At 45.1% G+C, this 22,571-nt stretch overlaps 2 protein-coding genes across 3 annotated transcripts in view; one reads left to right on the forward strand and one right to left on the reverse strand.

The window, feature by feature from the left end:
• Positions 1-22,571, reverse strand: part of LOC126163122 (adenylyl cyclase 78C-like) — an 812,464-nt gene that overhangs the window by 296,587 nt on the left and 493,306 nt on the right. The window lies entirely within an intron of this gene.
• LOC126163123 (uncharacterized) lies at positions 560-21,577 on the forward strand. Its single transcript, XM_049920048.1, has 3 exons — positions 560-629; positions 10,705-10,884; positions 21,006-21,577. The coding sequence occupies exons 1-3, from the start codon at positions 581-583 to the stop codon at positions 21,383-21,385; spliced, it is 609 nt and encodes a 202-aa protein (XP_049776005.1). The 5' UTR covers positions 560-580; the 3' UTR covers positions 21,386-21,577.

A 22,571-nucleotide genomic window follows, 5' to 3' on the forward strand; every position in this document is an offset into this window, starting at 1 on the left:
ACAAGCTCCGATAGGGAAGGATGCAGGGAAATCACAGAAAACATAAATCTGGATGACCAGACGTGGATTTGACCCACGGGAGTCTCGAATGCGAGTCTAGTTTCTTACCACTGCGTTACCTCGTCGGTGAATGGAGCTATAAAGAGGCAAAATGACGGTACGCGAAGTACGGTCCGCTGAACACCGTAAGATGCCTTTCAGAGTATGGATAGAAATGCGGACTTCAGGAAGGAAGACCAGTCGAAGACGAACATTCTGTTGAGGCCAATGAACTGTTTTCTGACGCAGACCACTCGGTGCTCTCGCTACTGTTTACCGCTGCTGCGATCTCAAGAGTGGGTCAACGACCAGGGAGCAGAGTCATAGAAATGAGCAAAAGTGGGTCGTCTTTTGAATTAGGATCGCAGAGCGTTAGCACGACAGCGGAAGGAGAAGGTTGTTTTCGATGTTGAGGTATTTAGCTCATCTGATGACGTGAGACACGAAGCCACGGCGTGCAGTGTCTAAGGACCAATATAAGAAAGAGACAGCGCAAGGGCTGGCAACCAGTTCACTGCTGCATTCGACAGAAGTTGCCGCCATGCTCCGTCATTCGATCGCCGCTTTCCTGCTTCTGGCTACGTGCAAAGGTATCACATTTTATACACACACTGTTTCGGACAGTTTTACACCGCAATCAAATTCTTCTTGCTACCCAGCATTAGGCTTCTCATTTTAGCGTAGCTGTTACAGCTTAGTTGGGCACTTACAGGGTTTTTCAAAAATGACCGGTATATTTGAAACGGCAATAAAAACTAAACGAGCAGCGATAGAAATACACCGTTTGTTGCAATATGCTTGGGACAACAGTACATTTTCAGGCGGACAAACTTTCGAAATTACAATAGTTACAATTTTCAACAACAGATGGCGCTGCAAGTGATGTGAAAGATATAGAAGACAACGCAGTCTGTGGGTGCGCCATTCTGTACGTCGTCTTTCTGCTGTAAGCGTGTGCTGTTCACAACGTGCAAGTGTGCTGTGGACAACATGGTTTATTCCTTAGAATAGAGGATTTTTCTGGTGTTGGAATTCCACCGCCTAGAACACAGTGTTGTTGCAACAAGTCGAAGTTTTCAACGGAGGTTTAATGTAACCAAAGGACCGAAAAGCGATACAATAAAGGATCTGTTTGAAAAATTTCAACGGACTGGGAACGTGACGGATGAACGTGCTGGAAAGGTAGGGCGACCGTGTACGGCAACCACAGAGGGCAACGCGCAGCTAGTGCAGCAGGTGATCCGACAGCGGCCTCGGGTTTCCGTTCGCCGTGTTGCAGCTGCGGTCCAAATGACGCCAACGTCCACGTATCGTCTCATGCGCCAGAGTTTACACCTCTATCCGTACAAAATTCAAACGCGGCAACCCCTCAGTGCTGCTACCATTGCTGCACGAGAGACATTCGTTAACGTTATAGTGCACAGGATTGATGACGGCGATATGCATGTGGGCAGCATTTGGTTTACTGACGAAGCTTATTTTTACCTGGACGGCTTCGTCAATAAACAGAACTGGCGCATATGGGGAACCGAAAAGCCCCATGTTGCAGTCCCATCGTCCCTGCATCCTCAAAAAGTACTGGTCTGGGCAGCCATTTCTTCCAAAGGAATCATTGGCCCATTTTTCAGATCCGAAACGATTACTGCATCACGCTATCTGGACATTCTTCGTGAATTTGTGGCGGTACAAACTGCCTTAGACGACACTGCGAACACCTCGTGGTTTATGCAAGATGGTGCCCGGCCACATCGCACGGCCTACGTCTTTAATTTCCCGAATGAATATTTCGATGATCGTGTGATTGCTTTGGGCTATCCGAAACATACAGGAGGCGGCGTGGATTGGCCTCCCTATTCGCCAGACATGAACCCCTGTGACTTCTTTCTGTGGGGACACTTGAAAGACCAGGTGTACCGCCAGAATCCAGAAACAATTGAACAGCTGAAGCAGTACATCTCATCTGCATGTGGAGCCATTCCGCCAGACACGTTGTCAAAGGTTTCGGGTAATTTCATTCAGAGACTACACCATATTATTGCTACGCATGGTGGATATGTGGAAAATATCGTACTATAGAGTTTCCCAGACTGCAGCGCCATCTGTTGTTGACAATTGTAACTACTGTAATTTCGAAAGTTTGTCTCCCTGAAAATGTACTGTTGTCCCAAGCATATTGCAACAAACGGTGTATTTCTATCGCTGCTCGTTTAGTTTTTATTACCGTTTCAAATATACCGGTCATTTTTGAAACACCCTGTATCTAGTGCTTGTCGTGTCTGTACTTTTACCCTTTACTGGCAACTGAGCAGTAACTCATTACTGCAGAAGTTTAGAAGCCACTCGCGGAGGTTAGTGTTTATTTAGTGCAACGCTCTGTGTATTACACGATTATCAGTTTCGAAATTATAAGTTAAGTTGGATAGGAAAAACATTGCCGCAACGTTGGAATACGGTATTAACAGACAACGCGTACAGAAAGCTTTTGCGAACAGTCTTTAAGTACAGCTCGAGTGTTTGAGTCCCCATCAAGGTACTGGCGGGAGTAAAGCTGTGAGGACGGGGCGTGAGTCGTGCTTGGGTAGCTCAGTTGGTAGAACACTTGCCCGCGAAAGGCAAAGGTCCCGAGTTCGAGTCTCGGTCCGGCACACAGTTTTCAAAAAATGGTTCAAATGGCTCTGAGCACTATGGGACTTAACTTCTATGGTCATCAGTCCCCTAGAACTTAGAACTACTTAAACCTAACCAAGCTAAGGACATCACACACATTCATGCCCGAGGCAGGATTCGAACCTGCGACCGTAGCGGTCGCGCGGTTCCAAACAGTAGCGCTTAGAACCGCTCGGCCACTCCAGCCGGCCACACAGTTTTAATCTGCCAGGAAGTTTCATATCAGGGCACACTCCACTGCAGAGTGAAAATCTCATTCTGGAAACATCCCCCAGGCTGTGGCTAAGCCATTTCTCCGCAATATCCTTTCTTTCAGGAGTGCTAGTTCTGCAAGGTTCGCAGGAGAGCTTCTGTAAAGTTTGGAAGTAGGAGGCGAGGTACTGGCAGAGGTAAAGCTGTGAGGACGGGGCGTGAGTCGTGCTTGGGTAGCTCAGTTGGTAGAGCACTTGCCCGCGAAAGGCAAAGGCCCCGAGCTCGAGTCTCGGTCCGGCACGCAGTTTTAATCTGCCAGGAAGTTTCATTCGTTCGGGATTTCGACAAGATGTGGTTCGCGCAAAACGGAGCTCGACACCATCGATGCAGGAGACTGTTTGATGTCTTGGAGGAGCGTTTTGGGGACCGCATTCTGGCTCTGGGGTACCCTGAGGACACTGGCATGGGCCTTAATTGGCCGCCATATTTTCCGGATCTAAACACATATGATCCCTTTTTGTGGGGCTATATTAAAGACAAGGTGTACACAATAACTCCAAAACCATTAGTGAGTTGAAAACATTCGTTCGGGAGGTCATCGACAACATCGATGTTCCGACACTTCAGCAGGTCACGCAGAATTTCGCTATTCGTCTGCACAACATTATCGCCAATGATGAGCAGGCATATCGAACATGTCATAACCTAAATCCGAATATCTGTAGTGATAGTGACGTTTACACGTTGAATAAAGTGTGTCCACGCCGTAGTTTTTAACTAATTTACGTTATTTTATACAGTTCAATAATTGTCACCCTGTAAATATTCCCATACTCAGGATATGAGCAAAGGGGGGCGGATGTAGGAATCCTGCATCGCCCCTCATGTCAAACTCTAGTGGAGATGGTATGTCAGCGCTTTCCTCCGCCCTGTTATGAAGTGTTTGTGTGTACCTGTGTGGTGTGGCTGACGGATGAGTGTTTGTGCAGTGTATTGTTAGTTTTGTGTTGTCATGGATGAAAGTCATATAGCCAACTGTTCTCGAATAACACGAAGAGGGCCGCCGCGCTTGACGTTCCCACCTGACGGACGGATCACTATGAACAGTGTCACAGGCTCAAATGGTTCAAATGGGTCTGAGCACTAGGGGACTTAACATCTGAGGAAATCAGTCCTCTAGAACTTAGAACTACTTAAACCTAACTAACCTAAGGACATCACACACACACACTTGCCCGAGGCAGGATTCGAACCTGCGACCGTAGCGGTCACGCGGTTCCAGGCTGTAGCGTCTAGAACCGCTTGGCCACTCCGGCCGGCGTGTCACAGCCCTCACGTCTCACTGCAGAGACGTTTGGAACTTAATCCAGGACTTTGGCGCGAAAACATCGTCAGGAACTCTACACAGCTACCTCTCTTCCCCTTGCGGGCCAAATACTGGCAGTGAAAATTTCATCCACCATGAGGATTCGAACCGAAGTACCTTCAAGTCAAGCGACACTGTACACTGGTGCTTTAGCAAGCCCAGCTATGGAGGCGAGATCTGAATGTGGTAACTGTCTATAAAATGAGTCGCGAATAGAGCCAGTAGTAAATAAACAGCAAATGAAAACGTCTTGTTTGATGCTAAAGTGTTACTGCATAAACAGCGAACGTTTAGTAAGCGATAAGCTGTTTTCATTTAATTATCTTATGGGTCTGTAAGCGATAAAAAGTTTGGAAAATGTTTGAAATTATGTGTAAACTTAGTTGTAACTCGCAATTGTGTTAGACCTATAGCGTCAGATTATACCCCAGCAGTTTAAATTTTTAAATTCGGTCAATAAATACAAATGAAATACCGAAAATAATTTTTTGTTGCCCATCGAAGACGTTATATAGACAACCTGTGGCTGGGATTGGTGACCGGATGATCGCTTTAGCCGTTTGGTGATACAAATTCGTTAGAACTGGAAATACTGACGAACCTCTTTACCCTACATTAAATGTATTCGCAATTGCGAATATGGACAACCATGAACTGTAGAAAGACGAAAATTAATATTTTGGCAGATCGGGACTCGAACCCGTGTTTCCCACTCATCGCGAGCGGTCACCTTACCATTTGGCTATCCATGAACGACTCATGACCAAACCCACTCTTCCACATGTTCAGAACCATGTGTCTGCAACCTGTACTCGTACATCCCTTGCGTGTATTCCCGCACAGGCGAGACATTTTACTTGAAATTCGCTTGCCCGGTATCGGCGGACAAATACAATATTGCAGTGTCTGTGTTATTCTGAATTACGATGCACAGTTCCTTAGGATATTATGCATGGCCATGGGAACAGGCGCTGCGGCGACTACAGACTTTATGAAACACATAAAATGTATTGGCAATTACGAGTATGGATAGCCATCAGCTGTAGAAGTTCTTTTACTTCGTAATTCAAAATACTCAGGCACTGCAATATCGTATTTATCCGCCGACACCGGGCAAGCTACCTTCAAGTAAAATGTCTCCCCTGTACGGGAATACGAGGGCAGTTCAATAAGTAATGCAACACATTTTTTTTCACAGCCAATTTTGGTTGAAAAAACCGGAAATTTCTTGTGGAATATTTTCAAACATTCCCGCTTCGTCTCGTATACTTTCATTGACTTCCGACAGGTGGCAGCGCTTTACGGAGCTGTTAAAATGGCGTCTGTAACGAATGTGCGTTGCAAACAACGGGCAGTGATCAAGTTTCTTTTGGCGGAAAACCAGGGCATCTCAGATATTCATAGGCGCTTGCAGAATGTCTACGGTGATCTGGCAGTGGACAAAAGCACGGTGAGTCGTTGGGCAAAGCGTGTGTCATCATCGCCGCAAGGTCAAGCAAGACTGTCTGATCTCCCGCGTGCGGGCCGGCCGTGCACAGCTGTGACTCCTGCAATGGCGGAGCGTGCGAACACACTCGTTCGAGATGATCGACGGATCACCATCAAACAACTCAGTGCTCAACTTGACATCTCTGTTGGTAGTGCTGTCACAATTGTTCACCAGTTGGGATATTCAAAGGTTTGTTCCCGCTGGGTCCCTCGTTGTCTAACCGAACACCATAAAGAGCAAAGGAGAACCATCTGTGCGGAATTGCTTGCTCGTCATGTGGCTGAGGGTGACAATTTCTTGTCAAAGATTGTTACAGGCGATGAAACATGGGTTCATCACTTCGAACCTGAAACAAAACGGCAAATAATGGAGTGGCGCCACACCCACTCCCCTACCAAGAAAAAGTTTACAGCCATACCCTCAGCCGGTAAAGTCATGGTTACAGTCTTCTGGGACGCTGAAGGCGTTATTCTGTTCGATGTCCTTCCCCATGGTCAAACGATCAACTCTGAAGTGTATTGTGCTACTCTTCAGAAATTGAAGAAACGACTTCAGCGTGTTCGTAGGCACAAAAATCTGAACGAACTTCTCCTTCTTCATGACAAGCAAGACCTCACACAAGTCTTCGCACCCGAGAGGAGCTCAGAAAACTTCAGTGGACTGTTCTTCCTCATGCACCCTACAGCCCAGACCTCGCACCGTCGGATTTCCATATGTTTGGCCCAATGAAGGACGCAATCCGTGGGAGGCACTACGCGGATGATGAAGAAGTTATTGATGCAGTACGACGTTGGCTCCGACATCGACCAGTGGAATGGTACCGTGCAGGCATACAGGCCCTCATTTCAAGGTGGCGTAAGGCAGTAGCATTGAATGGAGATTACGTTGAAAAATAGTGTTGTGTAGCTAAAAGATTGGGGAATAACCTGGTGTATTTCAATGCTGAATAAAACAACCCCTGTTTCAGAAAAAAAAATGTGTTGCATTACTTATTGAACTGCCCTCGTATATACAATGGATGAACGAGTACAGGTTGTGGACACGTGGTTGTCGACATGTGGAAGTTTGGGGCTAGCCGTGAGTCGTGCCGGCACGGTAGCTCAACATGCCTGCACGGTAGCTCAGCGTGTTCTGTCAGAAAGGCGCTGGCCCTCTGTAATAAAAAAAAAAAAAAAACTGAGTACAGGAATCAACGATCAACTTGAACGGATGTTCTGTGATGTCCGCCCAGACCAAACGCAACGAACATTACGGAAAAAGAAGAAGAAAGGGCTAGCTACCCTCTATAATAATGATAAAAAAAACTGAGTGAACGCGCCAACGAACAACCTGAAAGGAGGTAATCGGACGTCCGCCCCGAACGAAGTCAACGAACAATATAGAACAAAATTAGATTTAAAAAAGGGTAAGGCGACCGTTCGCGATGAGCGGGAAATCCGGGTTCGAGTCCCCGTCCGACACAAATTTTCGCTGTCGTCATTCCATTCTACAGCTGATGACTGTCCATATTCGCAGTTGCGAATACATTTAATGTACTTCATAACGGCTATAGTCGCTGCACTGCCTGTTACTATGGACACGGATGCGTATGCAAAGGAACTTCGTATCATAATTCAGAATAACGTAGGCGCTGCAATAGCGTAACTTCTTTAGCGTCTTGTACATCCATTAGCAAAGTGATGCAATAAATCTGTGAGTCACTTGGTACGCATCGACGTCAATGCTTATCTCATCTTTTCTCTTTAATGACTGGGGCTCATCTTTTGAAAAGCATACAGAGAAACAGCTATCTGCGTTCTCGTTGAGAATTTTCTTCGCTAGAGACGCAGAAGCTGTCTGTTATTATGTCGCGAATTCGGGTTGCAAAAAGTCTGAGAATAAATTTGAATGATAATAAGACTGCGCGGCTGCGACGGATGTGGCGCAGGGCGTGCAGCATCGTCGTGACAGGCGGGAATCTGTGCGGAACGGACCGCCACAGAGATGTGACGATGGCAGGCGGCAGTTTCCTGCTGTGGGGTAATAGACTTCTGCGTCAAGACTAGGCAAGCTCACAGTTGCAAGTAGCGGAAAGTTCGATATTCATTGCCGCGGGCTTCACTGTCTCTTTAAAAGTTGGCGGATATCACGAAACGTTAAAAAATATTGACGTCATATGTGACATACAGGGTGATTCAAAAAGAATACCACAACTTTAAAAATGTGTATTTAATGAAAGAAAGATAATATAACCTTCTGTTATACATCATTACAAAGAGTATTTAAAAAAGTTTTTTTCACTCAAAAACAAGTTCAGAGATGTTCAATATGGCCCCCTCCAGACACTCGAGCAATATCCACCCGACACTCCAACTCGTTCCACACTCTGTGTGGCATATCAGGCGTAACAGTTTGGATAGCTGCTGTTATTTCTCGTTTCAAATCATCAATGGTGGCTGGGAGAGGTGGTCGAAACACCATATCCTTAACATACCCACATAAGAAAAAATCGCAGGGGGTAAGATCAGGGCTTCTTGGAGGCCAGTGATGAAGTGCTCTGTCACGGGCTGCCTGGCGGCCGATCCATCGCCTCGGGTAGTTGACGTTCAGGTAGTTACGGACATATAAGTGCCAATGTGGTGGCGCTCCATCCTGCTGAAATATGAATTGTTGTGCTTCTTGTTCGAGCTGAGGGAACAGCCAATTTTCTAACATCTCCAGATACTGTAGTCCAGTTACAGTAGCACCTTTGAAGCAAAAGGGACCAAAAACTTTATTTGCTGAAATGGCACAGAAAACTTTCACCTTAGGCGAGTCACGTTCATACTGAGTTGTTTCCCGCGGATTCTCGTCGATTCACTTCTGCCGTACTCAATAACACAAAAAGCTTTCTGTTGAGCGGTCGCCATCTTAGCATCAACTGACGCTGACGCCTAGTCAACAGCGCCTCAAGCGAACAAATGTACAACTAAATGAAACTTTATAGCTCCCTTAATTCGCCGACAGATAGTGCTTAGCTCTGCCTTTTGTCGTTGCAGAGTTTTAAATTCCTAAAGTTGTGGTATTCTTTTTGAATCACCCTGTATATTAGACTTCCGTTTCGTATCAAGCAAACTGACATTCGAGAGACTGTCGCTGGCAACTGATTCTCCGTTATTTTGATGAGCTTCCCAAAAGGCGCACGGTACAACTGGCGCTCGGCTCAAATCGATCAGTTTGATTGTAGGGGGTCTGTAGCGTAGCCCGTGTCTAGGTTAGGACGAAAGGTGCTAATCTGGTTGTGAGTTGGGGAAGCCAGCGAATGTGAATGCCAAATAAAAGTTGTGATAACAGATTCATCCCAAGCGTTGTTCAATGTTCACGTTCGCTTTATGTTTTATCGGTAGTTGTAATGTACTCATTTTAGTTTCGCATCTGTTTTGCACTATTCGGTGGTAAATGCATCTGCGGCAATCAGCCGTCCGGCATGACCTTTGGACCCGACTCATACTGATAAAATTGTTGGGTGTGCAGTGCACATTCCTACGACCTACTTGACACACTGAATGGCACAAATAAATGACATATTGCGCTACATACTTCAACTAAGTAACTAAATAAAGGAAAGAAATACTAACAGGTCGTTTTTGAACATTTTTATATGTCTCTTTTCACCCCCATTCCAGCCCCGACCGGCTTCCCACAGTATTTATATTCAAGGGGAAGTCATATTTATATCAACTGTGAATGATATCGCTCCAGGCATCCCTAACTTGAGCTATTATGCCACCTCTTTGCACTCCCACTGTCAGCTAAAGGGATGCTAAGGGTGTCTTACTGTCTGTTTCGACACAGCAATTTGTGCTTGCGCTAAGTTTCGTAGAAACTGCCTCAGGCGCTTGAAATATGCTGCAGCTGATGTCATTGCTTTTGCATCACCATCCTCCCCCCCCCCCCCCCCCCCCCCCGGCATCAATGTGCCTAGTGGCCCCGAAAGCTAAGGAATTAGTACTAATGTCGATTGTTATCTAATATGTTTACACTTCTTGGTTTCTCACACTCATCCCAACCCTAGACGTGGTAGGGGTATGTTAACAAGAAGATATTTTATACAACACAAACAACGTGTTTCGTATAAACAAAATTTCTTTGAAATTGCTCCAAATGTTCTTGAGTTATGCATCTATGTCACCACTTCTCCACCAGCAATCCCACCCATGACGTAGGCGGTTGTTAGCCACACACAGTGCTTCTTGCCAGATAGAAAGAGGTATGTGTAGCAAGTTAGATGATATATATATATATATATATATATATATATATATATATATATATATATATATATATATAAAGGATGATTAGGTACTGCAAACGTGGAATACACAGTTGAATGGATGTTTAGGATCCGAGAATAGTCTGAACTAGACAGAAATGTGCAGTTGTGTATTATGTTATGGTCTTATGCAGTTCCCAAAGTTTCTGTAACCTATCATCAAATGCCGCCTTTACAAAACATTTCACTAAATTCTGTCAACAAAAATGAGGCACCTTGTGCCGAGGTGTACCTACATCCGAAGTTTGTTTTTGAACTCCAGGTGCTAGGCATTGTCCTGTTGGAGGTGGTATGCCGCAGCCTTCTGCCACCTTTAAACTGACTTACCGAGCCAGTTGTAGAGCGGATCTGTAGTTTAACGTGAATAACGAATCACAGTGCAACCCAGCGTTTTGGACATCAGCAAATATTTCCAGATGTGACAGAAGCAACAGATGAAAAAACCTAAGACTGAACGGGGATCGAACACAAGACCTTTATATTTGTAGTCTGATACTTTCCCACTTTTTTTCTTTTACCCTTAAGTTATTAAATATTTCTCCTTGAAACTTGATTATAATTTCAGTTTCCTCCATTCCCGGGCATACAGTCAAGACTGTAATGATCTTTGCTCGTAATTAGTTCGCAGTGACACGAGAGAGTGTGTGTTGTCGGTTACAGGGCTGAAGTACCCGCACTACGAGCAGGTGTTTCGTGATCCTGCCACCTACGACATGCTGTACAGTTCCGCGTCCGGCCCCATCAACGAGACGTGGTACTTCAACCGGAAGGTCAACCTCACCGCCCTCGTACTGCCCTCGCAAATTGTCAGCTACTGCCAGAGCGGAAACCAGTCAGCAGGTAAGGAATCCAACGTCTACCCGCACTGATCCGACACTTCTCAGTTATCAGTAAACAGATGTTCAAACGTGCCAGTAACCCAATAACTGAACATAACTTCACAAGCCAAGATCGTTAACAAAGAATTTTATTGAATGACCGGTTTCGACAGAGCTATTCCGTCATCGTCGGATCTTAAGCTTAAATTTTTTTTACAACAAATTGTCCATCAGTGTTTCAAGTCGCTTCACACATCAAAAATGGCTTCAAATGGCTCTGAGCACTATGGGACTTAACTTCTGAGGTCATCAGTCGCCTATAACTTAGAACTACGTAAACCTGACTAACCTAAGGACTTCACACACATCCATGCCCGAGGCAGGATTCGAACTTGCGGTTCCGGACTGTAGCGCCTAGAACTGCTTGGCCACAGCTTCACACTTCACACACGCTTCCCAGTGCCATGAAGGTCGCTACACGTTGGCACGTCAAATATGGAAGTGCGGGGCGTTCAAAAAGTCTCACCGCAGTGCCGTATGACAGTCAGCCGCGTATGCCGTATGACTGTACGCCTGCCTGGGTTTTTCAACGAAACAATAAACACACAACGACACTGCAGTGATATTCTGTACCCATTCATGGGAAAACTTGTGTTAAGTGAAATACTGAACGGTTATTTTCAACAAGATGGTGCTCGCGTTTCATTGTCACTGCTTGCTGATGTTTTTGGTGATCGCATAATTTTACAGGGACTTTGGCTCCACGATCGCCTGACCTAACACCACCTGACTTTTTCTTCTGGGGTGCAGCGAAAGCAACTGTCTATAAAAACGGTCCAAAAGCCATCGATGAAGTGAAAACTGCAATATCAACTTTCACTGCTTATGTTACAGAAGAAATGTTACAGCTTGTGTTTGGAAACATGATCAGACGAAATGAATTGTGAATTCAACAACAGGGGGGACACTTTCACCATTTATTGTGAAAATTTGTGAGTAAAAATGAACATTCAATAAATTAATAACTTGTATTTCACTGAGTTTCATGTCGATATATTCACTGCGGCATATGGCACGCGCGGCTAAGAATCATACGGCACTGCGGAGAGACTTTCAACACCCCGTACTATGTACAAACGTAAACGTAACTATATTGCAACGTTTATCAGTGTTGATGTTCACCATCAGCTGGCAACTCCTCCATTTTTGTTTCACACGTTGGCAACCCATGCCGATCATTCAATAAAATGATTTTTTAACGATCTTGGCTTGTAAAATTTCTTCTGTTATCATACAGTGCAGACAGCTTCCATACAGACAATGTCAGAAATATATACCAGTAACTCATCTGCTTCTGATTCGTTAAAAACCGAAGTCCCATGTATAAAATAACTTCAGACAACTTTTTGATTAACATATAAATTGATGTGTTCAATATTTTACGTTGAGCATGTAAATCCTTTATGGAAGAAGACCCAAAACCCCGTGAATATTACAACGATATAATTTTGTAGGTAGATTTAGTACTACATTTCGATACTGGCTGTAAAAGTTATTGCAAGTAGAGTTTGCAATAAAGAAGTAGAATGTTACTTAAAATCCGTCTTGATTGCAATTTTTTTTATTATTATTTATATGACCGGTTTCGGTTCATTCAGAACCATCTTCAGATCTGGTATTTCAGTTACAGGAGTAACCCGTCCAAATCCAGCAACTTTCACATGCTACGTCACATGTGACGTAGCATGTGAAACTAAACTGAACTGTAACTGAAATATCAGATCTGAAGATGGTTCTGAATGAACCGAAACCAGTCATATGAATAATAATAAAAAAAATTGCAATCAAGACGGATTTTAAGTAACATAAAATCACTGATTGCTGTTATCCCATAAGACATTATATCTGTTTTTGCAAAGAAATAGAAAATGAAAACGTCGTTCCAGATCGCATGAAAGCGAAAGTACAGTAAGAAATAAACGTTTTATTCTTACATTATTTTGTAGGGGGTGTCAGTGAGAGATAATTTCGGAAAGATTTGAAAATATGTGTTAATTTCGTTGGAAGTCGCTTAGTGCTATGATTCTCAAATAATGGCTGAATACAGTCTGAGTAATCTGCACGCTACACGGTCTCAAGACAATACACAGTTCCTAACTTTAATTCTTGGCATTCTTTTAAGCCTTTAACGTAAGGTTATCCCTCTTAATGACTATATTGTAACACCATTTTCAACTTTTAAATCTGATCAATAGCCAAATTTTTGAATCAAATGCTTGCCGACGTCGTAAGTTGTCATATAATAAGACACATATAATTACAGAATGTCTGGGCACTTATTTGTAAAATTTATATATTTCCATCACTGTACCCGTGGTATAGGGGCAGCGTCTTTGATTAGTAATCAAAACGTCCGCGGTCAGGCGTTAGAAATCCACCAGCGCTTGAATTTTGACAAAATCTCATAAGCAATGGCGGCTGAACACATCCGGCATAAGAAGTCACCCTCATTCAGCCAACGTCCATGTCAAAGACGGCAGAACACAGCATGTTGTTATCAATGGAGAGACGTCTACAGACGTTAAAGTAACCTCTGGCGTGCCACAGGGCAGTGTTATGGGACCATTGCTTTTCACAATATATATATATAAATGACCTAGTAGATAGTGTCGGAAGTTCCATGCGGCTTTTCGCGGATGATGCTGTAGTATACAGAGAAGTTGCAGCATTAGAAAATTGTAGCGAAATGCAGGAAGATCTGCAGCGGATAGGCACTTGGTGAAGGGAGTGGCAACTGACCCTTAACATAGACAAATGTAATGTATTGCGAATACATAGAAAGAAGGATACTTTATTGTATGATTATATGATAGCGGAACAAACACTGGTAGCAGTTACTTCTGTAAAATATCTGGGAGTATGCATGCGGAACGATTTGAAGTGGAATGATCATATAAAATTAATTGTTGGTAAGGCGGGTACCAGGTTGAGATTCATTGGGAGAGTCCTTAGAAAATGTAGTCCATCAACAAAGGAGGTGGCTTACAAAACACTCGTTCGACCTATACTTGAGTATTGCTCATCAGTGTGGGATCCGTACCAGTTCGGGTTGACGGAGGAGATAGAGAAGATCAAAAGAAGAGCGGCGCGTTTCGTCACAGGGTTATTTGGTAACCGTGATAGCGTTACGGAGATGTTTAACAAACTCAAGTGGCAGACTCTGCAAGAGAGGCGCTCTGCATCGCGGTGTAGCTTGCTCGCCAGGTTTCGAGAGGGTGCGTTTCTGAATGAGGTATCGAATATATTGCTTCCCCCTACTTATATCTCCCGAGGAGATCACGAATGTAAAATTAGAGAGATTAGAGCGCGCACAGAGGCTTTCAGACAGTCGTTCTTCCCCCGAACCATACGCGACTGGAACAGGAAAGGGAGGTAATGATAGTAGCACGTAAAGTGCCCTCCGCCACACACCGTTGGGTGGCTTGCGGAGTATAAATGTAGATGTAGGTGTAGATGTAGATGTAGAGGCGCAGACAGAGCTTCAGGGTATTCTTTTGTCCTTGGGGTGGGAAACTGCCCCTAAAGGCGGAAGAATCAGCAATGATCAACGGCATGAGGATGCATAAGACAGTGGAAACCACTGCATTAAAGACACGTAACATGTATCCAGAGCACAGTTGGCCTGCAATAGAAAAGTGTCATGATGATATCTCGATTGGCAAAACATTGCGATATAGTGTCCAGAGGTAGTAAGGATCAGTGAAGTTAAATGGAAAGAAGACATGGATTTCTAGTCAGATGAATAAAGGGTAATATAACAGCAGGAGAAATCGATATAACAGGAGTAGGATTCGTTATGATGGTATGTAACGTGGTGCGAAGAAAGCCTAGCACGACAGAAAAGCTTCTGCTTCCAGACATGTACTTTATACGAGGGTTGCCCAGAAAGTAATGCACCGCATTTCTTTTTCCTCGGACGAAAACAATGTTACGAATGCGAAACGTTACGGATGGATTATTCGAGGTCTCACGAGTAAGCGTGACAGGTTTCTGTCACTTCCGACAGATAGCGCTGCTGCAGGGCAGTTTCAAATTGGCGCCTGAAGGTAACGTACGTTACAAGCAAAGTGCCTTCATCGAATTTCTCACTGCAGCGAAAGAAACTATGGGGAATATTCAATCGACGCTTGTGCAAAGTCTATGGAGCATCTGCTATCGACAGAAATACAGTTCGTCGCTGGGCACGGAGGGTGAGGTGACGAGAAGGCGGTTCGGCGGAGCTCCACGATTTGCAGCGGTCGGGGAGACCAGCGACAGCCTGTCACACCTGACATGTTGCAGCGGGATGACGCTGTCATTCGCGAGGACGGACGCATTACGACACGGCAGCTACTGTTGCATCTGTCAATCACCAAAGGAAGTGTGGATGCTATTATTCGCACTCTTGGATATTCAAAAGTGTGTGCAAGATGGATCCTGCAGTGTCTAACGGTGGATCACAAATCGCACAGAAAGAACATTTGTCTCGATTTGTTGTAACGCTTTGAAGCTTACGGTGAGGCCTTCTTGTCTCGGATTGTGACATGTGATGAAACCTGGGTTCACCATTTTGAGCCCAAAGTAAAACGACAGTGGATGGAATGCTGCCATTCCCATTCATCATCATCATCATCATCATCATCATCATCATTTAAGACTGATTATGCCTTTCAGCGTTCAGTCTGGACCATAGCCCCCCTTATACAGTTCCTCCACGATCCCCTATTCAGTGCTAACATTGATGCCTCTTCTGATGTTAAACCTGTTACTTCAAAATCATTCTTAAACGAATCCAGGTACCTTCTCCTCGGTCTGCCCCGACTCCTCCTACCCTCTACTGCTGAATCCATGAGTCTCTTGGGTAACCTTGCTTCTCCCATGCGTGTAACATGACCCCACCATCTAAGCCTGTTCGCCCGGACTGCTACATCTATAGAGTTCATGCCCAGTTTTTCTTTGATTTCCTCATTGTGGACACCCTCCTGCCATTATTCCCATCTACTAGTACCTGCAATCATCCTAGCTACTTTCATATCCGTAACCTCAACCTTGTTGAGCAAAATGCCTCCCATTCCTCACATAAGAAAAAATTCAAAGCAAGTGCTTCCGCCGCTAAGGTCATGATCACCGTGTTCTGGGACTGTGAAGGTTTGATTCTCACTGATGTGATGCCAAGAGGCGGCACCATTAATTCAGAAGCAAACATTAACAAACTTCAAGATGTGCTTCCGGCCACTTCGGCGGCACAACGACCCAGGAGATATTATGCTGCAACACGATAACGCTCGGCCCCATACAAGTCAAAGGACTGGTGAACACACTGCATAACAGGGCTGCCCAGTGTTACCTCATCCACACTACAGCCCTGACCTAGTCCCCACAGATTTCCACTTGTCTGGGCCAATACAGGATTCCATTCGTGGAAGACATTTTGAGGAAGGTGAGGAGGTAATTCACACAGCTCCGCCACCAGGGCAAGGATTGGTACCGACAGGGCATACACGCTCTTGTTTCGCACTGGAGTAGGGCCACAGAACGGGATGGGGATTACGTGGAAAAATATGGTGTGTGGATAAAACACCATTCTTGTGTTTGTGCAATTCTCATTACTTTCAATAAAGAATTGTTGTAGAAAAAATTGCAGTGGATTACTTTCTGGGCGACCCTCGTAGGTTAACATAATAAGAAAAACGAACTTTATGTTTGCTGTAATCCATTCGTTGAATTTGGAATGTACTATTTTGGCCACTTAGAACCAATTCAGCGAAACCGCAATAGACATCTTGCGAAAAGTTATCAAAATTGGCACAGCTGGGGTCATACTTTGTTGAAACACGTTAAGGTTACAGAAACTAGACTTCCAAAAACCTTCCTTTCGTTGCGACTCCAGTATAATAGACATCTTCAGGCTTTTAGGTGCAAAGGATCTCGACTTTCAGAGATGCTTCTGTTTACTACAGAAAAAGTGTACTAGAGATGACCTCATGATGGTTCGAATTGAGAATAGCCAGCACTAGTCTAAAGAGGGCGAAGGCGCAGAGAAAACCGTTAATACAGAAATAAGTAAATAAATAAGCCAGAAACAGGCCAAAAATGGACAAATAAAATTCACTATTTTCTGGCCTACAATGAATCAGAATGAATACACAGTATATTCAATGAGACTCGTGATACTAGGGTGATACCCGAACCCTACTCATAACACTGCAATGAAAAATCGAACAGAATAAGCTGCAACATAGCGTAGCACAGCGGGAAGACGGACAGGCAAGCAAGTTTCCTTTAGCCTGCTCGGGTTGGTCACACCTTGACCAGCCCGTTCTGCTGCTAAGCTGCGGTAGCTTGCCTGCCTGGCTTACAGGTAAGTATAGGCAGGTTACAAGCGGAGTGCGTATACCTCTGTCAATAACAGTAAATTTTGATCACTTACCCAGTGATATAAAATGTCTGACAGATAGCAAAGTAAAATTTGACAACAAAACTAAAAAAGCTTCTCTTTGACAACTCCTATTCTGTAGAAGAATTTCTATTACCGTAATGTGTAAAAAGGTGGTTTTCAAGCTGGGGGTAATTACCTCCTGAGAGGTAAAATGAAATTTCCTGAGGGATAAAAACTAAACTATTCGATTTTGTGCAGTCACGAAACTAAATTATTTTCAAAAGATCATCACTATTATCAAAATTTTGTAAGACTCTTACATTGATTATTGCTACACCATGAAGACGACGTGATACAGACGCGAAATTTAACCGACAGGAAGAAGATGCTGTGATATGCAAATGATTAGCCTTTCAGAGCATTCACACAAGATTGGCGCCGGTGGCGACACCTACAACGTGCTGGTTCAAAAAAGTGGTTAAAATGGCTCTAGGCACTACGGGACTTAACATCAGAGGTCATCAGTCCCCTAGAACTTAGAACTACTTTAAACCTAACTAACCTAAAGACATCACACACATCCATGCCCGAGGCAGGATTCGAACCTGCGACAGTAGCAGTCGCGCGGTTCCGGACTGAAGCGCCTAGAACCGCTCGGCCACCGTGGCCGGCTACAACGTGCTGACATGAGGAAAGTTTCCAACCGATTTCTCATACACAAACAGCAGTTGACCGGCGTTGCCTGGTGAAACGTTGTTGTGATGCCTCGTGTAAGCAAGAGAAAAGCGTACCATCACGTTTCCGACTTTGATAAAGGTCGGATTGTAGCCTATCGAGATTGCGGTTTATCGTATCGCGACATTGCTGCTCGCGTTGGTCGAGATCCAATGACTGTTAGCAGAATATGGAATCGGTGGGTTCAGGAGGGTACTACGGAACGTCGTTCTGGATCCCAATGGTCTCGTATCACCAGCAGTCGAGATGACAGGCATCTTATCCGCATGGCTGTAACGGATCGTGCAGCCACGTCTCGATCCGCGAGTCAACAGATGGGGACGTATGCAAGACAACAACCATCTACACGAACAGTTCGACGACGTTTGAAGGGGCATGGACTATCAGCTAGGAGACCATGACTGCGGTTACCCTCGACGCTGCATCACAGACAGGAGCGCCTACGATGGTGTACTCGACGACGAACCTGGGCGCACGAATTTTCGAATGAATCCAGTTTCTGTTTACAGTATCATGATGGTCGCATTCGTGTTTGTCGACATCGCGGTGAACGCACATTGGAAGCGTGTATTCATCATCGCCATACTGGCTTATCAACCGACGTGATGGTATGGGGAGCCATTGGTTACACGTCTCGGTCACCTCTTGTTCGCATTGACGGCATTCTGAACAGTGGGCGTTACATTTCAGATGTGTTACAACCCGTGGCTCTACCGTTCATTCGATCTCTGCGAAACCCTACATTTCAGCAGGGTAATGTACGACCGCATGTTGAAGGTCCTGTACGGGCCTTTCTGGATACAGAAAATGTTCGACTGCTGCCCTGGCGAGCACATTCTCCATATCTCTCGCCAATTGAAAACGTCTGGTCAATGGTGGCCGAGCAACTGGCTCATCACAATAGGCCAGTCACTACTCTTGATGAACTGTGGTATCGTGTTGAAGCTGCATGGGCAGCTGTATCCGTACACGCCAGCCAAGCTCTGCTTGACTCAATGCCCAGGCGTATCAAGGCCGTTATTACGGCCAGAGGTGGTTGCTCTGGGTACTGATTTCTCAGTATCTATGCACCCAAATTGCGTGAAAATGTTATCACATGTCAGTTATAGAGGTGGTTGTTCTGGGTACTGATTTCGCAGGATGTATGCACCAAATTGCGTGAAAATATAATCACATGTCAGTTCTACAGGTGGTTGTTCTGGGTACTGATTTCTCAGGATTTATGCACCCAAATTGCGTGAAAATGTAATCACATGTGAGTTCTAGTATAATACAGGGTGTTTCAAAAATGACCGGTATATTTGAAACGGCAATAAAAACTAAACGAGCAGCGATAGAAATACACTGTTTGTTGCAATATGCTTGGGACAACAGTACATTTTCAGGCGGACAAACTTTCGAAATTACAGTAGTTACAATTTTCAACAACAGATGGCGCTGCAAGTGATGTGAAAGGTATAGAAGACAACGCAGTCTCTGAGTGCGCCATTCTGTACGTCGTCTTTCTGCTGTAAGCGTGTGCTGTTCACAACGTGCAAGTGTGCTGTAGACAACATGTTTTATTCCTTAGAACAGAGGATTTTTCTGGTGTTGGAATTCCACCGCCTAGAACACAGTGTTGTTGCAACAAGACGAAGTTTTCAACGGAGGTTTAATGTAACCAAAGGACCGAAAAGCGATACAATAAAGGATCTGTTTGAAAAATTTCAACGGACTGGGAACGTGACGGATGAACGTGCTGGAAAGGTAGGGCGACCGCGTACGGCAACCACAGAGGGCAACGCGCAGCTAGTGCAGCAGGTGATCCAACAGCGGCCTCGGGTTTCCGTTCGCCGTGTTGCAGCTGCGGTCCAAATGACGCCAACGTCCACGTATCGTCTCATGCGCCAGAGTTTACACCTCTATCCATACAAAATTCAAACGCGGCAACCCCTCAGCGCCGCTAGCATTGCTGCGCGAGAGACATTCGCTAACGATATAGTGCACAGAATTGATGACGGCGATATGCATGTGGGCAGCATTTGGTTTACTGACGAAGCTTATTTTTACCTGGACGGCTTCGTCAATAAACAGAAGTGGCGCATATGGGGAACCGAAAAGCCCCATGTAGCAGTCCCATCGTCCCTGCATCCTCAAAAAGTACTGGTCTGGGCCGCCATTTCTTCCAAAGGAATCATTGGCCCATTTTTCAGATCCGAAACGATTACTGCATCACGCTATTTGGACATTCTTCGTGAATTTGTGGCGGTACAAACCGCCTTAGACGACACTGCGAACACCTCGTGGTTTATGCAAGATGGTGCCCGGCCTCATCGCACGGCCGACGTCTGAATGAATATTTCGATGATCGTGTGATTGCTTTGGGCTATCCGAAACATACAGGAGGCGGCGTGGATTGGCCTCCCTATTCGCTAGACATGAACCCCTGTGACTTCTTTCTGTGGGGACACTTGAAAGACCAGGTGTACCGCCAGAATCCAGAAACAATTGAACAGCTGAAGCAGTACATCTCATCTGCATGTGCAGCCATTCCGCCAGACACGTTGTCAAAGGTTTCGGGTAATTTCATTCAGAGACTACGCCATATTATTGCTACGCATGGTGGATATGTGGAAAATATCGTGCTATAGAGTTTCCCAGACCGCAGCGCCATCTGTTGTTGAAAATTGTAACTACTGTAATTTCGAAAGTTTGTCGGCCTGAAAATGTACTGTTGTCCCAAGCATATTGCAACAAACGGTGTATTTCTATCGCTGCTCGTTTAGTTTTTATTGCCGTTTCAAATATACGGGTCATTTTGAAACACCCTGTCTATTTGTCCAATGAATACCCGTTTATCATTTGCATTTTTTCTTGGTCTAGCAGTTTTAATGGCCAGTAGTGTAACTAGCTGTAGGAATTGTGACAGTTTTCTATTAAGCACTGTCAGCTGCAGTGACGAATATGGATTCCTTGGTATGAGACTATTGAATCCACCTGTTGCTGTATAGGTTCGTGGGCTAAGTCACCTTACGAGGAGAATCTGGAGGTCCGCGTCTACGAGAGCAGCCAGGGGTCGGCCGCTGGCGGGCGGCTGGTGGCGGTGGGCAGGTACCTGGGGAACGCGACCTCTGGCGAGGAGCTGAGGGTCACGCTGGTGGCGGCGGCGGGCGCCAAAGTGAACGCTTACAGCAGCCTCATGCCGCAGCCACCCACCATGGCAGCCTACAACGGCACCAGCGGCAGTCCCAGCTACGTCGTCAGCGTCGCCTTCAAGAACTCCGGGCTGTACCCCTGGTACCTGCGGCGCGACCTCGCCACGCTGTCACCGCTTACCGAGATAAACAACGAGCAGGGATTCGTCATCGGACTCGCCTTTGTGCTCGTGTGAGGGACCTATCTTGTTCCTACTGTGTAGTCGGGGCAGACGCCAGGGAAACGGCCTATCAAGTCGTACGTAAGTCGTTTAGCTGAGTCAACACAGTGAGGTTCTGCTAAGAAAAAGTTATCGCAGTACATAAGAAAAACAATGTGCAAATAAATGAGCAGCAACTGTGTCGACAATAAAAGGTTTAAAATAAATTATCTACAAAAACATAACTATTTCTTTCTGAATGATAGTTCCTTGGTTTTCCGTAGAAATTCTTCTTACAAGGTGATGGGGAAATAAATTAACGAATTTTGAAATTTTTGAAGTCTGTAAGGTAGGAGACAAGGCACTGGCAGAATTGAAGGTGTGAAGAGTGGTAGTGAGTCGCGCTTGGGTAGCTCAGACGGTAGAGCACTTGCCCGTGAAAGGAAAAAAGTCCCGAGTTCGAGTCTCTGTCCGGCACACAGTTTTAATCTGCCAGGAAGTTTAAAATTTACGAATATTTAGTACTGCTTATAATATCGACAATCGTCTTCTGGAATCTCTTGAAGGTTGTATTTCCAGATAGCTACAGGAGTTTCTATACAACTGTAATCAAATATTTGCTTCCAGATCTGTAATGTAGTTCAAGCAATTCGGTAATTGGTGACAAAATAAATGTACAGGATGTCCGTAATTAAAGCTCCAGTTTCAAAAGGCTGTAGAAAGAACCCCTGGTCAGAAGGACGTCAAATTTGAACAGGAGGATGCAGAGAGGCACGTCATGGAACAAAAAAAGGTTAACGAAAATTTGATCGATAGGTGCACACTAACAGACGCACGGCGCTCGGCTGTTCCTCCGTTTGTATCCGAGACGCCCAAAACGACTGTCTCCACGAAGCAACGCGTGCTGCTGGTAAGGCTCTTTTACAACAACAGTGACAGTGCGCCAGTAGACCTGCAGAAGTTCCGGGCACTCAGGGGGTATGAAAAGAGCTTTGTTTCCAACGTCTGCTAAGGGCCTGAAGAAAATGATAACAAAATTCGAAAAGACAGGTTCGTTTAGTGTAATGTGGCAGAGGAAGGAAAGTACACTCCTGGAAATTGAAATAAGAACACCGTGAATTCATTGTCCCAGGAAGGGGAAACTTTATTGACACATTCCTGGGATCAGATACATCACATGATCACACTGACAGAACCACAGGCACATAGACACAGGCAACAG

This window comes from Schistocerca cancellata, chromosome 2 (assembly GCF_023864275.1).
Source record: "Schistocerca cancellata isolate TAMUIC-IGC-003103 chromosome 2, iqSchCanc2.1, whole genome shotgun sequence".
Classification (NCBI taxonomy): domain Eukaryota; kingdom Metazoa; phylum Arthropoda; class Insecta; order Orthoptera; family Acrididae; genus Schistocerca; species Schistocerca cancellata.